This window comes from Colletotrichum tamarilloi (genome assembly GCF_030869305.1).
Source record: "Colletotrichum tamarilloi strain Tom-12 chromosome Unknown Scaffold_31.1, whole genome shotgun sequence".
Lineage (NCBI taxonomy): Eukaryota > Fungi > Ascomycota > Sordariomycetes > Glomerellales > Glomerellaceae > Colletotrichum > Colletotrichum tamarilloi.
In genome coordinates, this window is record NW_026849414.1 from 15,438 (window position 1) to 30,978 (window position 15,541).

General features: G+C 52.1%; 8 protein-coding genes across 8 annotated transcripts; 2 read left to right on the forward strand and 6 right to left on the reverse strand.

The window, feature by feature from the left end:
* Positions 1 to 752: 752 nt before the first annotated feature.
* On the reverse strand, positions 753 to 1,981 carry CTAM01_08622 (uncharacterized protein; the record flags this gene model as incomplete). Its single annotated transcript, XM_060524642.1, has 3 exons — positions 753 to 1,218; positions 1,303 to 1,638; positions 1,710 to 1,981. The coding sequence occupies 3 exons, from the start codon at positions 1,979 to 1,981 to the stop codon at positions 753 to 755; spliced, it is 1,074 nt and encodes a 357-aa protein (XP_060380589.1).
* A 1,061-nt stretch (positions 1,982 to 3,042) lies between these two features.
* Positions 3,043 to 3,629, reverse strand: CTAM01_08623 (UcrQ family protein; the record flags this gene model as incomplete). Its single annotated transcript, XM_060524643.1, has 4 exons — positions 3,043 to 3,097; positions 3,165 to 3,342; positions 3,433 to 3,458; positions 3,571 to 3,629. 4 exons carry the CDS (start codon positions 3,627 to 3,629, stop codon positions 3,043 to 3,045), a joined length of 318 nt encoding a protein of 105 aa, XP_060380590.1.
* Positions 3,630 to 4,016: 387 nt separating this feature from the next.
* CTAM01_08624 (fungal specific transcription factor) lies at positions 4,017 to 5,675 on the reverse strand (the record flags this gene model as incomplete). Its single annotated transcript, XM_060524644.1, has 1 exon — positions 4,017 to 5,675. One exon carries the CDS (start codon positions 5,673 to 5,675, stop codon positions 4,017 to 4,019), a length of 1,659 nt encoding a protein of 552 aa, XP_060380591.1.
* Positions 5,676 to 5,709: 34 nt separating this feature from the next.
* CTAM01_08625 (fungal specific transcription factor domain-containing protein) lies at positions 5,710 to 6,279 on the reverse strand (the record flags this gene model as incomplete). The annotated part of the gene is made up of 1 exon (XM_060524645.1): positions 5,710 to 6,279. One exon carries the CDS (start codon positions 6,277 to 6,279, stop codon positions 5,710 to 5,712), a length of 570 nt encoding a protein of 189 aa, XP_060380592.1.
* A 473-nt stretch (positions 6,280 to 6,752) lies between these two features.
* Positions 6,753 to 8,112, reverse strand: CTAM01_08626 (3-isopropylmalate dehydrogenase; the record flags this gene model as incomplete). Its single annotated transcript, XM_060524646.1, has 5 exons — positions 6,753 to 6,828; positions 6,882 to 7,029; positions 7,102 to 7,253; positions 7,322 to 7,810; positions 7,874 to 8,112. The coding sequence occupies 5 exons, from the start codon at positions 8,110 to 8,112 to the stop codon at positions 6,753 to 6,755; spliced, it is 1,104 nt and encodes a 367-aa protein (XP_060380593.1).
* Positions 8,113 to 9,284: 1,172 nt separating this feature from the next.
* CTAM01_08627 (cytochrome P450 monooxygenase) lies at positions 9,285 to 10,941 on the forward strand (the record flags this gene model as incomplete). Its single annotated transcript, XM_060524647.1, has 2 exons — positions 9,285 to 10,163; positions 10,228 to 10,941. 2 exons carry the CDS (start codon positions 9,285 to 9,287, stop codon positions 10,939 to 10,941), a joined length of 1,593 nt encoding a protein of 530 aa, XP_060380594.1.
* A 435-nt stretch (positions 10,942 to 11,376) lies between these two features.
* On the reverse strand, positions 11,377 to 13,608 carry CTAM01_08628 (kinesin motor domain-containing protein; the record flags this gene model as incomplete). The annotated part of the gene is made up of 2 exons (XM_060524648.1): positions 11,377 to 13,334; positions 13,398 to 13,608. The coding sequence occupies 2 exons, from the start codon at positions 13,606 to 13,608 to the stop codon at positions 11,377 to 11,379; spliced, it is 2,169 nt and encodes a 722-aa protein (XP_060380595.1).
* A 594-nt stretch (positions 13,609 to 14,202) lies between these two features.
* Positions 14,203 to 15,462, forward strand: CTAM01_08629 (altered inheritance 24; the record flags this gene model as incomplete). Its single annotated transcript, XM_060524649.1, has 3 exons — positions 14,203 to 14,377; positions 14,442 to 14,560; positions 14,617 to 15,462. The coding sequence occupies 3 exons, from the start codon at positions 14,203 to 14,205 to the stop codon at positions 15,460 to 15,462; spliced, it is 1,140 nt and encodes a 379-aa protein (XP_060380596.1).
* Positions 15,463 to 15,541: the final 79 nt, after the last annotated feature.

Here is a 15,541-nt window from a genome sequence, read left to right on the forward strand (position 1 = left end):
CACCATGTACCTGAAACCACTGCAGAATTTGCTGCTCTTGGGTTCGAATTACGCTCGACGCTCGGTGAATACTAGGAATTCTTGCTCGCCGAGGGGATCACTCAAGGTGGAACTGGTCGGATTAGTGGTTTTGATCCATTGTGCAAAGTCATCAGCGAAGTTTCCCCCTCTTGATTGTAGGGTGTGCGAGTTCGCAACGTCGCGTATGGGTCCTGTCCTTAAAATAGCTGCACCAGCCGCACAGCCAACCGCGCTCTCAGATAGCACGCGACCCTTTGCCAAATCGGTACAACCAACCAACAAAAGAGCTAGCCCCCAGTTGACATGTTTGAGATGTATTAGATCTTGGCAGCATACGATTAAGCATGAATCTTTACCCTGGAGCGTTCCCGACGTAGGACGATCATGGCCGATCATCAGGAGTAATCCAGGCCTCATACAGCCACACCTTCAATGTGATCCACTGATGAACACCTTGATGGTTTATTCCTTTGAGCTATACTAGGTTATCATCAGTATCTCATCGTTGTCTTCCCATAATTAGAACTTCTGGAGATGGTTTTGATGTCTGCACAGCAACAATAGCCGGAATGAAGGGGGCCTCGAACCACAACCAAGTTGAGGAGTAATCACCGCGGAATTGATGAACGGCATACCGTGGGATGATATTCTGAGAGACGGTGCCACTTCTACCCGCAGTCCACTGTTCGGGAAGCCAAATTTAGAATCAGATGACTCTACCTTATCTACCTCTAAGACGGGATGACAAGCTCCCCCGTCATCAAGTAATCAATCGAGACGTTCTTTTGTTTGACGAACTCCCCCTCCACCTTTGGCACATACCCCGGAAAGCTATCCACAATTTGGCTCAACGTCCCCCATGAAGCCTGCCCATTAATGTCATACGTCTGAGAGCTGTTGAAGCCGCTAGTGTTGAGGTTGTAGTACAGCATCGGGAACTCCTCGAAGCTTGCGTTGGCATTGACGTGAGCAACGCGAGATCCGAACGGGTCTATCACGAAAGTCGCGCCGATAGCTGCGACAAAGGAGTAGGCACCGCTGAGAACAGAGTAGACGCTCAGGGTGCCGGTATTGACCCATTCGTTCTCCCACCAAAGCGAAGTCTCGTCTCCGACGCCGGCCAGATAGGGGAAAGGCGCGAAGTGAACATTTTCTCGCTGGACGTACATGTTAAACGTCATACTGGGGTACATATGCCTAGATTGAAAGTGGTATGGTCAGCTCCGGCACTCGTAGGAGCAAGGCGCAGTCAGTTGGGTCAGGTGGGCTTTGTAGACGTACTCTCCGCACTCCAGCATTCCCCATCGGCCGTAGTCAGTCTCTAAGACTTTGAGATCCTCGGCCACACCGTCACTGAAGAAGTATCGTTCTGCGCCTGACGGCCGAAGCTTACGGCGGTGGTGCATGATATTTCCTTGAGGGTCTATCAATGCCTGAGACATGTACATGTAGTCGCCGTCAACTTCTGCAAAGTTAAGATTGGCGTAGATGCCCACTGCCTGGATCGCGGCAATCAGGCGGTTCCACTGCGCATCGCCAATCACGATGGCATTCTCAATGTACGACGGAAGGTAATCGCGCGTGAAGTTGTAGTGGCTGTCCGAACCCTTGGGGAATCTATTCGAGATGGTTCAGATACTTGCATTCGACATTTAGATGGTTGAGCCTTAGGCTGAGTTGGGACTTACCCGGGGAACCAAAGCTCTGGAAAGACGACAACATCGGAACCGCTAGCCTTGGCCTCTTTGATCAACTCGATTCCGACATCTACACATTCGCTGATGTTGAAAGTGATGTCGGTGTAGTCGTAGTTCGTGAGAGGCAGCGGCCAGTTCGGCGGAGGCGTACGGATTAACGCGATTGTCAAGTTTGATCGGTCCACGGTGCTGCTATTTGAAGTCGGAGCAGCAATCGCCGAGCCAAGGGCCGAGAGTGCCAAGATATAGCGGGAAAACTTCATTATGTTGGGTCTCTTCTGAAGTTAGAGTCGACCATTCGGGTTGTCAATGGTGTAGTCTGGGTGAACAGAAAAATGCGGCGTAGTCCATTATCCTCGTCGACTTATATGACAACGCAACCTGCCTTCAACTCGAGCTGCCCTGCATCATCATGGCCTTATTGATGCCTTCATACGTAATACAATCAATCGGTCTTGATTAATGATTTTCATGATAAGCAAGTTGATGACCCTGAAAATGAGCTCATTATCCCACTATCCTACATCACCCGCTCGGTGAATGGCATCAAGATAGCCCAGAGATGGGCCACTTGGGCCACTTGCCAAGTTTACAACGATGGAAGATTGTGGCTCGATATTGAAGAAATCCCTATCATGATTAGTTTAATCATGATAATCTACGATAAGGCTGTACACATCTACCGACTGCAGTGCCGATGGCTCACGGGGGTCCGTTGTGTGGATCTCGGGGTTTGCTCCGGCGTCGCTGCTCGGAAGAGATCCACTAGCGTCTGGTTTTCGGTGATTGAGAATAGTCGGACCGGATCACAAGTGACCCTCACTACTACGGCGCACACTCCCTTGGCTCCGAAGATCGCTGATAAGGATGCTGTAGATTTTCATCGGCTTGGTAGGTAAGGCGAGGGCCATCTGCTCAGCTGGCCCACATTAGGCTGTAAAGATCAGCTCGAGTTCCAAGTCGGTGTTTGAAGCAATCAGAATGGCGGTCAGGTATCTATTAAGAGTTACATAATTCGAAGGTGAAATCGTCCGCTCAAACTTATCGGAACTATTTTGAAGCCGTGATAGTGGTGCTGTCTTGAAAGCTATAGCAAACAGGTATGATCCCGTCGATCATCGTTGACATGAGAGTTATACTTCGAGCCCCGGCTTAATTCCCATTGAGCATGGGTTTGATTAGCTACGATTAAAGCGAGAATTCGAGCGAGTGCTACTACAGAAGTTGAGTAGCCGTGCAGAGGGAAGTGTAATACTACATGAATAAAACAAGTAAAGTGACTGGTCGGGTGAGTACAGCATAATGATCGTGAATGAACCTGTCGCTACTCATCTCTCCGATATGTTTCTCTGCCCACCTTTGAATTGAGAAACTTGTTCCTGTCAACAGTCCTCGATTAGCATAAAAGAGGGACCAGCGGGATTTAGTTCACGCATATAGGCATACCTCTTATCCGCCCAGTACATCACGTACCAGGCCGCAGCCAGAGATGGCCCGAAATACCAGACCTGGCTCGCGAAGCGTCGCCATATATTGAAGACAGCATTATGGCCAGCCTGGGCCAGAGGATTTAGACGGTTTGGTGCGATTCCGTACGTGATAATACCTCTTTGCTTCTCGCCACCTGAGACACATTGTTGATCAATCATCACGAACACCTGTGTACCTTACTTGGTTGGGTATGGACGATGAGTTGTAAACCGAAAACGCATACCGATGTTTCCCCACCATCCTTTGTATCTGATTGAAAATTATTTAGCTAACGTGATTATGATAAATCTCTTCCAAATTGGTCCATAGCATATCAAAGAGCCGTTGGCACTTTTGAGAGGCTAAAAGGGGCTTCACTCACACACCATATTGTCCAATTGGGACATGTGGGCCGTTTCGCAGGGACTGAGTTGACTTCATTGTGCAGAGAGCAGACTTAGAACCGGAGAGTCATGATATCCTACAGTAGCTGGTGCTTCGAGATAGTGTCAAACTTGGCGAGATTCGCTATTGTCGAACCCGTCCCCCCTACCTTTATGTGCAACAGCGCTGGGGAGCAGTCTTCGGACTCACGGTTCGGACTCGGCCTAAGAACCCCGTGCCCTTTTCTTCAAAGATGATTGAAAATAATTGTGACATAACCTCCGAGGCCTCAAATAACGAATAGAGTTTCTGAATCATTCATCACTATGCCCTTGACCCCCCACGACGATAGAACGGCCGGATGACTTGGAACGTCACCAATTGAGCATAACATTACTTAACTTCAACACCGTTCTACTACCTAATAAACAATCTCCAAGAGCCTTAGCTGTGTGGCATTGGCATGAATCCACCCCAGTCAAGGGACGGTAAGTCGCTTGCCCAGAAAGCTCCGATATCCTCCAAATAATTCTCACACTCTGCATTTTGAACAGCGCTAGCGGGCTCAAAGGTTGTTCCCCCAGTCATATCCGATAGCAACGTCTTCGCGTCCGCGATTGCCTCCTTACATCGCTCTGTCATCTCATCCTCGACGGGTTTGCCTTTCAAGACAGCTTCTGCTGCAGCAAGCACTATTGCAAAGAATACATAATCTTTCACATTCTCTTGCCCTGCCTCGATTCTCCGTCTGGCCCATGCAACACCAGCCTTCAGTAGCCAACGCTCTTCCACGACACGTAGAGCCGACCCTGTCGCTATTTTGCCTCTTTCTGATATCATGGTGTTGAGATCTGCCGCGATCACACTGATAGCAATATGCTGTGCCGACCGCAAGGATCCCGAGCCGCAGACTATCAATCGGCCAAATTCGGGACAGTAGTCTTCGTCATTTGCTTGCTGTAGAAGCTCCGAGAGTGACTCGTTCGTGTCGGATACTGGCATAGCCCTGTATGTAAGATGCAGCGCAGCATCTATGCACTCGCGTCGTGAATGGGAAAAGACAGAATCAGGTAGAAGCATGTAAGGCAAATGCAGCGCAAAGACGTATCGCATAAGTACCATCTCGCACATATGACAAGTCAATAGCGAGGTATTCTTGCCCAAGTTCTTGAGCGTAGTTGTCAAAATCTGGCGGGTGGCAGTAAGCTGCGGACTAAGCTGTAGGACTGTGGCGTAGTTCGCCTCCTGCTTGACCTTGTTCCACAATTTAGCGATTGTCAGTCTCAACGTCAGGGACTGACCGAGAGCAATTTGCAGAGAGCTATCGGTGTGAAGACTGGGGTTCTTCGGAATGGGACGGACTGTAGACTCGCAGTGCAGCTGGTCGTCGTTCAGATTTGAGGGTAAGCTACAGTCAAAGTCCTCGGATGAGATGAGAACGGGCTGGCCAGACTCTATGCTTGCTTCCAGAACCAGCTCTAACACAGTAGTCCAGAGACGGCGTCGAATCTCGATCTGAAAAGGTAACATCCGCGGCAGCCCAATCGGATCTCGGTGCAACCCGATGCATATCGCAGACCGAAGAAGGTTGCCTGAGAGAGCTGAGATCCGGTCCCCATAAAGTGACTCTGTCGTCTGTTGAGCCAGCTGCAAGAGACACATGATCTGAATGCCCGAAATACTTGGCTGTGATTTCTCAGCGTTGGTAAGCCAAGATTGGGCCTCGTATATCCATTGAAGAGCGTGCGGTCGAAGAGAGAATAGATCATCGTATGTTAGAGCTCCAAGTGCAAAGCAAAGCTGAAGTCTAACAATGCATTCGTGGTTGACCGAAGCGCGATCTTGTAGAAATGTCTCGAGCTCTCTCTGCAGCGTCGGCACATGATTAATCCGATAGATCTGCTCAAAGCTCCGTAGGTAATTCTGAAGTAACGCGGCTGACACGGCGTGATCGAGTATGTAGGAGCCATATTGCCCGGGAGAGTTTGCGAGTATTCTCCGTGTTCTGAGGCATTCTCCCAGACTTTTGCAGTGTATGAGGCCCTGCCAACACTCTTCCTGCTTGACCATTTCCTTGTCCAGCCACTTCAGCGCAGGCAACATCTGTAAAGCCGGTGAGTGGACGGTGCCTTGCATGTCAACGCGACAAACTGCTATGACTTACTAGCATCACTGAGTACAGCCAGTGACTTGGTGAAATATATCGTGATTTAACAATCATTATAGTCGGTAAAGATGTAAGCTCGGTGAGTGAGCAGATAGTAGGTGACTCCTCGGCTGGATAGAGTGGCTCTGGTGCTGGTCGGCGCGTAGAAGTCTCAGTCATCGCGAGAGGGAAAACAGTCCCCGGAGTCGAGATCTGACTGAGTAAGACGCTTCCGAATGAAGACGAGTGCCATCTTCCATCGGTGCTGCTGGTGAAGACCCGGTCTTGGTCCGCGGGCTGTGGTGTTTGGGCTAACATTCCATGTTCCGGGTCGGACTGGCGCTGTTGGATGTTTGACGGACTACCCTGTCGGTAGTTGATATGATTTTCCGGACTGGCAAGAGGAGCATTGGCAGGATAGATACATGTCCGATTCTTCGCCCGTTGACATTTGCTACAAGGGCGATTGTGGTCACACCGCAGCTTTCGTTTCCGGCACTCGATACAGGCAAGGGCCCTTCGACGTCGTACCCTAGTCTCTTCACGGTGACGGGCGTCCATTGCGTCAGACCTTTCTGGGTATAATGAATCGAGAGATAGATCTAGACAGAAGGCAAAGAATCGGAGTTGTCAGGTCGATTGATGGACTCGAGCTATCGTGACGGGATTATGTTCGGGCGCGGGGTCGGGCTCGGGGTCGGACTATGCTTCGGGGTCGGGCTTGGATCAAGAGGTCTGTGTGGAGCCTAATGACAAAGGGAGTGCGTGTATTCAGACAATGGCTTTTGAGAAATGGTAGTGGATCTATTTTAGCTATCGGTATCTTTATGAGCTCGTTCGCTTGATGTTTAGAAATGTCCCATGTCAGTTCCCGGACCATTGCACTACTTGCATCGCTAGTTTTCATGGATGATTGACTGCCGCGTCAACATCGACTTGGGGCGTGCCTCTCACTCTCTTTCTCCGTTGTGCCTCCTTATCAAGAGTCAACGCATTGTGAATTGATCCTTTGCGTTATAACTGCATGTGAAAATTTACTTCAACAAGCTCTCAAGTTGTCTACAAATTGCATTGCCGACTTCAACTGTTGTTGCACTACCGCCCAGGTCACTGAAGAAACCAGTCAGACGTGCGCAAAACGTTGAGCAGCGAGTGATACTTACGGGGTCCGTATCTCGTGTCCGCCAATATCCCTGGAGTCCAAGACCTTTCCGACTGCTTTATCAATGGCCTTTGCCTCATCAACCATTCCAAATGAGTACCTGAGCATCATTGCCGCTGCAAGAATAGTGGCGACTGGGTTGGCGATCCCTGCACACGAAAAGTATCAGCCTTTGACCGTTTGACCTCTCTGGTGTGACTGGGACAAGGCTCTATTATTACCCTTGCCCGCGATATCGGGCGCGCTTCCGTGGATAGGCTCGTAGAGACCGATTCCTCCCGAGCCAGGGGTGGTGCTTGAGATCGACGCTGATGGGAGCAGGCCTAGCGATCCCGGGACCACGCTGCTCACATCTGACAGGATGTCGCCGAACCTGTGAACCACGTAACGACTAAGTGAGCTAACTCGAACCAGAAATCTTGTTGGGGCGACAATACTCACGTGTTATCCATGAGCACCACTCCGTTGAATGAGCGAGGATCTTTGACCATAAGCATGGCAGCGCTATCAGCAAGCTGGTGAGAAAGTTTGATCTGCGGATACTCCCTCGCGAAAAATTCCGTCACGGCTCGACGCCAAAGTCGACTAACAGCAAGGACATTGGCCTTGTCACACGAGATGACTTGCTGAGGCGGCTCCGTCTCCATAGCCAAGTCAGCAGCGACCTTTGCAACCCGCTCAACTTCTGCCCGAGAGTACGCCCAGGCGTCCGATGCAAAATCCTCCTCTTCAGTCTTGTCTCCGAAATAAGCACCTCCGCAGTTTTCTCGCACAAGGATAAAGTCGGTTCCTTCTGTGAGCTCGGGTCGGATAGGGCCTCGGTCGACAAGAGACTTGCTCGCAAACTTGCATGGGCGCAGATTCGCAAAGGCGTTCAGTCCGTGGCGTAAGGCTAGGACGCCCTGTTCAGGTCGCACTTTGCCAGCACCCCTGAGGGTATTTGAATTCTCAGTCATTGCCGCTTGGAAAAGTAGTGTTGACCGTCTGACTTACCACTTAGGCCCACCGACTGAACCGAACAAGACCGCATCGCTTGCCTTGGCCACGTCCAGGACTTCTTGGGTCAGGGCTACGCCGTGCTTGTCAATACTGCATCCGCCCATCAACTCCGAGCGGATCTCAAACTTAACACCAGAGGACTTTTGGATCACCTCGAGGACCTTGACAGCCTCGGCGATGATCTCGGGGCCAACACCGTCGCCTGGTAAAACAAGGATCTTGCGAGAAGCCATTTTGTTGAAGCGTCAAGAGAAGGTCGCTCGGAAGCAATGTAATAAGTTATTCTAAGTACTCAATCAACGAGCAACTTCACCGTGATGTTTCTGCTTGAAAGCCGGCCGACGGAAATGAGGCCTTGTGGGAGACGGAGGTTGGTGGGTGTCGTTCTCCGCGTAAGCACCGGTCTCGGGGTAAGATATCCGGGGATGACGTACCCGATGCGGAGGGACTAAGTTGCCGCAAATAGCCGACTTGGAGAAGTTCTTCTTCCCCTATCTAATTGTCGTCGAAATAGTTCAATGCGTCACTTTGGTTCATCTCGGAATTTCATCTTTAACTCGGAAACCTATTCTCTAACTTCTCAATCCTTTGCAGCTTTGCTTAAGGTCAAAAGTTAAGGCCTCGCAACGTTGGTGGTCAAGTCAATGTCAATACAGGCTTAGACATATGCGTGGTCACCAACCCTTGGCTCGGTCTACATTTTCGACGTGTAAGAACTGCTGGCTAGTACGGCAGTTGTCACATGCAACGAGTGTACGTTCTGCGCAGCAATCGCAATAGATTAATTTTTATGCGACTCCTCGAGAGCCGAATGGGCACATAGATTCATAATGGGTACCTGTATGCCAACTGGGAGGCCTGTATCGTAGTTCGGACTCGGTGTCGGAGTCGGACTAAGCCCTATCATAGCATACTTACTTACCTCATCTAAGTACCATTTGAGCAAGGAGAGGACACTAGACAATCTGGATTATTTGAGACACCTACCCTGTAGTCGAGTCAACCGTGAGGCTTTCCATCGGCAGCGGAACCGATGAAGTGTCCGTGGTTGTTCCGCTTGGACAGTGGTAGTGGACAAAGAGTTCGGAGAGTTGCCGCGATTTTTGGCAGCTGCCTTTTGACATCTGAAAAAATTCTTTTCATTCCCATACTACATCAATATCTACTTAACGTGGTGCGCATCTGCCACCCCGAAGAAGTGTAGCGACTGACTTAAATCAACTCCAAAGTTACAAGCTTGACCATTGAAGAGCCGAAGCCCAAGATGTTTTCTTTCAACTCTGGCCTGCAATACTGTGTTGTCGTTGCCATTTTCGCAATGACACTACTTTATCTCTTGCACCGCTCTCTTCTACCCAAACCCATCCCAGGAATACCTCACAACAAACATGCGGCCAAGAACATCATGGGAGACATTGACTCTTTCCTCGATAGCCAGAAACAAGGCATCTCAATGTTCAGATGGGTCGCAGCCCAAGCCGAGAACCTCCAATCGCCCATCATCCAGCTATTTATGAGGCCCCTTTCTCCCCCTACGGTTATCGTCACAGACTTCCGCGAAGCAGAGGACATATCCATGAGACGGTACAAGGAATTCGACCGAACCGATTTCTTGCGGTACATCTCTCAGCCACTGATGCCCCAGTTTCACATGATGATGAAGAGCGACGACCCCATGTTCAAGAGGCAGCGTAAATGGCTACAGGACCTGATGACTCCTGCTTTCCTGCACGGTGTTGTGGCTAAGCCCATCTATGAGAGCGTTCAGCAGGTGGTTGAGCTTTGGGAGAACAAGGCCCGCCTTGCCGACGGCCACCCCTTTGAAGCTTTCAACGACATTTATTTCGGAGCATTTGATGCCGTCCTGGCATTCTCGTACAGCAGCAACTTTCAACACATGACGCTGCCGGGTCGACTGCAGCTGATCTCGGCCCTCGACCGCATGGAACGCCCAGCCATGGCCGGCTTACCGGTAGTCTTTCCGGAGAGTGAACAAAGCGAAGTCATTAGGGCGATGCTGCAACTAGCCGAAACGGTCGAGGAAACGAGAAAAGCGGTTCTGCCATGGCTTCGATCATGGTACATCCACCAGACCCCTCGGATCAAGACCGCCAAGAGAATCAGAGATGAATCTATCAATCACGAACTTGAGACGGCCGTGGAGAGACTCGAGGCCAATGAATCTGCGTGCTCGGCGCTTGACCACATGGTTTATAGGGAGAAGCGGGTAGCCGAGAAGGAAGGCAGGGCCCCTGTCTACAAGTCTATTGGTATGCAGAGCGAAGTAAGTCACCGCATCGACACACGATTCAATGCAGGAGGTCCAGCATACTAATCACGATGCCCAGGCGTTTGGCTTCTTGCTAGCCGGGCATGAAACGACAGCTACAACCTTTGGCTGGGGCATCAAATACCTCACAGACAACCCAGACGCCCAACGACGACTGCGCGAAGCCCTCCGCCAGTGCTTGCCCGTCGCGGTAGAACAGAGACGGAACCCGACCCACGAAGAAATTATAAAGACTATCATCCCCTACCTCGATGCAACCATCGAAGAAATCCTCCGCTTCGCTGGGACGACTTCGGTCACGGACCGTGAAGCGATGCAGGATACGACGATCCTCGGCCATCATATTCCCAAGGGCACAAACGTGATGATGGTGACAATTGGCAAGAGAATCCTCAAACCCGCCTTCGAAATTCCCGATAGTCTACGGTCCAAGACAGCGCTCGACGCGTCGAGTCGGGTTCGAAGCTGGGAGTCATCGCCTTATCCTGTGGAGGACTTCAAACCCGAGCGATGGCTGGTCAAATCAGATAAGGACCCCGAGAAGACATTGTATGATGCCACGGCGGGGCCGCAGATGGCCTTTGGGCTCGGGCCTAGAGCATGCTTCGGGCGGAGACTGGCGTATCTGGAGCTCCGCATGTTGACCGCGTTGCTGATCTGGAACTTTGACTTTTTGTCGTGTCCTCCTGAGTTGTCCGACTATAGAGGCTACGACGGTTTGACGGTCAAGCCTCGGCAATGCTACGTCAAGCTATCGAAGATCACATTGTAAGGTCTATTTCAAGGCCATCGCGAGGTAGCCTAGACTTTGACATGGTAGAGAGCCGAAGACCCTTTACCTAAGGACGTACATGTACATTATGTCACGCATATGAGGGAGGCGATCCCGGCCTCTCAGCCGCCTTGAATAGTGACGAAGGACATACACTGCAACGTGTATGCATAGACAGGACCAGTAGACTGAAAGGCGTCACACAATGAAAGGCGTCACACAATGAAAGGCATGGCACAATGACTTGACGAGAACGAATTGCTTATCTAGTATGCTTTGACCTGAAGGATTCTCGCCACAATATGCAACGTTCTGTAAGCAACCTGTTTCTCAAGGCCACCGCGGCCTGTATGCTGAACTCCAGAAACACCATGCCCAATGCACCTATAGCCGCCCGATGCGCCATGCTAGGTAGGATATCACTCGCTTCAGCCTTCAAATGGCTAGTCCAACAAGGCCGTCGTAAGCACGCTCGACGGTCCGACCACCCATTCCAGGAATGGTCTTCAGCTGCGCCAAGGTCTCAATCTCGGCGTCTTCCTCATCCGCCAAGTGTTCCAAGTAATCAACGAGGTCCTGGGCCTTCTTCGAACCGAATCCGTGCAAGCCCTTGATCTGGGCAAGGTCTCGCGAGTTGACGATGCTCAACAAGTTCTGGGTTCGGGGAGAGGCTGGCCCGGCCGGGTCGGGAAGGACCATTTTGGGAGGCTTGGCGGGCTTTGCCTTTCGGCTCTTCGTCTTCGCGGCAACGTCCACAAAACTCATGTCTTCGTCTCCTCTGTCTTGTTGGTACTCCTCGTCACTGTCTTCGGCAGCGATTCTTCTACGCTTCTTCTCGTGTCCGTTCCGAGGAGAGGATGACACTGGCAGAGACTCGGTGGGAAGCATGTTTCCAAGCTTGACCCTCAACTTCTCAATCTTGCCCAATAGCTTGGCCTGGCCTGGGAAGAAAGGAAGGGCCTCCTCGTACATCTGAAGCGCCACAACATCATTACCAGTCTCCTTGGCCTGTCTAGCAGCCAGCAAGAAGCGTAGGCCCTCTGAGCGACCATCGTCGCGTTCCCGCTCCTCATTCGCAATCCGGCGCTCCAGTGCTTCCAATCGTCGCCGCACGGCATCGTTGATATCGGGGTGAGCAGGTGCAGGTGCAGGCTCTGCCGTTTTGTTCTCCCTAGATGCGAGGATCTCGCTGACCTTTTTCTCGACGATGGCCTCCAACTGCTCTGCGGAGATGGAAAGCTTTTGTTCGGCTGGTTGAGCTGGCTGGGTTGGTTGAGCAATCAGGGAGGACTGCGACGGCCGTGCAAGTTTGCTAGCCTTGGCTGGCAATTCGCGTTCGACGAGGGGCTTCCGGGTCTGCGTCATGTTGGCAGTCGGTCGGACGGGGACAGCAGACTTGCTGCGGTCGGTGTACACATTAAAAAGCTTGACCGGTCGCGTCGGATCGGCAGCTTTTTCGGTTGCCTTGGCTGCAATAGTGCCGCTGTGAATGTTGTGGGCATTGGATAAGGGGCGGAGGGGTTGTCGTAGGGTGGATGTAGAACTTCCCGAGTTTGTACGCGGGACTTGCTTGAAGACGACTTCATTCTCAATTTCGCGGACCTCGATGCGCTTGGCTCTCGAGCTGACATTCAAGCTGCTCAGAGTGTCCAGATGGTAGCTCCGGATTGGGGCCAGGTTCAGGATCATGACCGTGATGCCGTTGTTCTGGCCTAGACTGAGGATGCGCGTCATCTTTGACTCGCGGTAAGGAATCCGTTTGTCCCCTCGTGAGATGGCGTCGATGCACTGGGACAGGACGAAAAGACTTTTGTTGATGGCAGCAGACTCTACCAGTCTCTCCTTTCCATTGTCGGTGCGGCGGTTGTCTTCTGAGCCAGCCAAGTCAATGGCTGAGGCCACGCTTTCGCGGACCTGGTCTCCCGTCGTTTGCGTCACCTTGATTCTCATGATGGCATGGCTTCGACTGCTGTGGGCGTTGAGTTTCGTTGATGCCGTGACGCGGTTGTTATTCGCCTCGATATAGAGTCGGGAAAAGTCCTGAAGATCCTCGCAGGCGCGTTCGGACAGACCCACTACCATCGTCTTGCCATCTTTTTCGCGGAGGGGAAGGCCAGAGGGCTGACGTTTCTCGGGAGGTTCGAATAGGTCAAAAACCTTGTCGTTGTATATCTCGTAGTATGATAAGACAACGTCGACGGTGGTCTGGCCGCCGGTGTCCTTGGCGATCTTCTTTCCGCGCCGATACACACCGCTCAATAGCCGCGGGATGACACCGCGATCTGCCAGCTTCAGCCCACCTCTCATGGTGTGCGTCTTGCCTGTTCCGGTGACTCCATAGGCAAAGATGGTGACATCGAGGCCTTGGAAGAGTGCCTTAATGTGTGGTGCCACTGCTCAAGTTAGTATGACCGATGTCTCTCGAGGATTCGTATCTAGCGTAAAGGTATCCGTACCCTCTGCTGTGAAGAGTGCGTCCTGTGTCGTCGATTGGTCGTAGACGCTGGTGAAGGCGAAGGAGAACTCCTCGCTCTCGTTCTTCGGACTTGGGATTTTGACCAGCGTGGCTGGTTTGCCCGGCTCAGTGCTGTCCGCGCGGACAATGACGTCCTTATCCAGCTCCTTTTCGAGGAGTGGACGTATACGCGCGACCACACGAACCGACATGGTGAGGCCAGACCGACTTTCGACTCGATGGTGAGGGTGGCAGCAGCCCAAGCCAGCAGGAATGAGAAGATGTCGAAGCCGATACTCGGGTTCCGATACTCGGGGGTGTGATGTCGGAGTTTGGAGTCGACGCGACGTGTCGAGGTTGGTTCGACAAGAAGACTTTTGTGGTGTTTGAACCGTGTTCGTGACTTATTCAATGTTGTGCAAGGAATATGGAAGGTTTGCACTGAGGCCTTGTCAACAGGGGTGTCGACATGGGCTGTTGCTGGGGTGACTGCGCTAATCTCCTCTAAGCGAATGAAACGAATCTCCAGCCCCACTAAAACCTTCGAGCTTTGACATTGGCAGGAACATTCAGATACGTACTCCCTACCTCACGTGCCACTACGTATTCCCCAGGACCTACAGATACGTACCCTTCGGCACGGGACGGTATTGACCCGGGATTAAGCTCCGGAATTTTGCCGTCAGCTCAGCGCAAGGTCGACAGCCCTCCAAATTCCTGATGGAGCACCGCAGAGGGCGACAGCTGCTGGAGCTTCCAAGTCACGATCCGAACGACCGACGTCATCAGCCTCCCAGATGTCCGCCATGCGCGCTCAATTGCCCTTGCTGAGGACGGCGCAAGGTGCGCGAGCTGGTCAATTGCCTCCTTACGTCTGCAGGCAATGTAGAGGCATCCAGATTAGCGCTGCGCCGACGACTGAAGCGCCCAAGGTTGGCGGGGATGTCTTTGGAGCTCGAGGAGCGTCGCGGGATGCCGCCGGTATGGTCAATGGTTCAATGGCATGGAAGTTGGTACAGGAAGAATACTGACTGAATGACAACAGACGCTCGGTTCGAGGTCCTCGGATCACCATACTCCCTCCTCTCCGTCTCTCTGTCGCCGTCGCAGCAGCTTTACACCAGAAGGGGAACATTGGTAGGAGTTGCAGGCAAGGCTGAAAATGTGAGCATCGGTTCACACTCTGCCCCTCTGATCAACATCTAATCAAGAAATTACAGGCCCAATCGACACTTTCCATTCTTTCGCCCTTCACACGAGCCTTCCTCGGCGTTCCTTTCCTGTACCAACGCATTTCATCTTCAACGCCCCTCACGGCTCTGATTTCCACAAAGTCTCCCACAACGACCTTTTCCGTCCTTCACCTCGATGGTACGACCGACTACATGATCTCCCAGCGCAATGCGCTTCTTGCCTGGACGGGCCACACACTCTCCGTATCGCCGCGTATAAGCCGTGGCCTTTCGCTTGCCCACTGGGGAAGCACTCACCTCACTGGCAGAGGCCTCGCTGCTCTGTCCTCCCCCGGTCAGGTGTACGAAGTTACCCTCGCAGAAGGCGAAGAGTTTGTCGCTCACCCCTCGCACGTCGTCGCATACACCGTCTCTCGCAACCCTCCTTTGCCGATGCGCCTAAAGTCGAACATCCTCCGTCTCCAAATTCCCAACATCACTCGCTTCTTCCCCGAGACAAATTTCATGAAAGCGATGCGCGATACCGGTACATACAAGAATGTTGCTCGGTGGTTGTTCACTTTGAGGACGTCGCTCAGACGCACGATTTGGGGCGACCGCCTGTTCCTCCAGTTCCGCGGCCCGACAACCCTTCTCATGTCCAGCAGAGGCGTCAGAGTTGCTGATGCTCTCACCAATAAGGAGGTCAACGAGATTGCAGATGCGCCGGCTGGCGTAGTCCCAGACGCTGTTGAATTGACCACTAAGCCAAAGATCGAGGCAAAGCCCGTATCGGTCGAGCAGCCACCATCAGCCATCCATGTCGCCAGCGTATCGCGTGATGGAAAAGTCAGCTTCGAGGACGCGAAGGATCTCAAAGAGCTTGTGCGATAGAGGCGGAACCAAAATCGGAATCAAATACAGGCACCCCTGTGCCGCGAAGCAGAATTGCCATGGCAATTTGATCAGACAG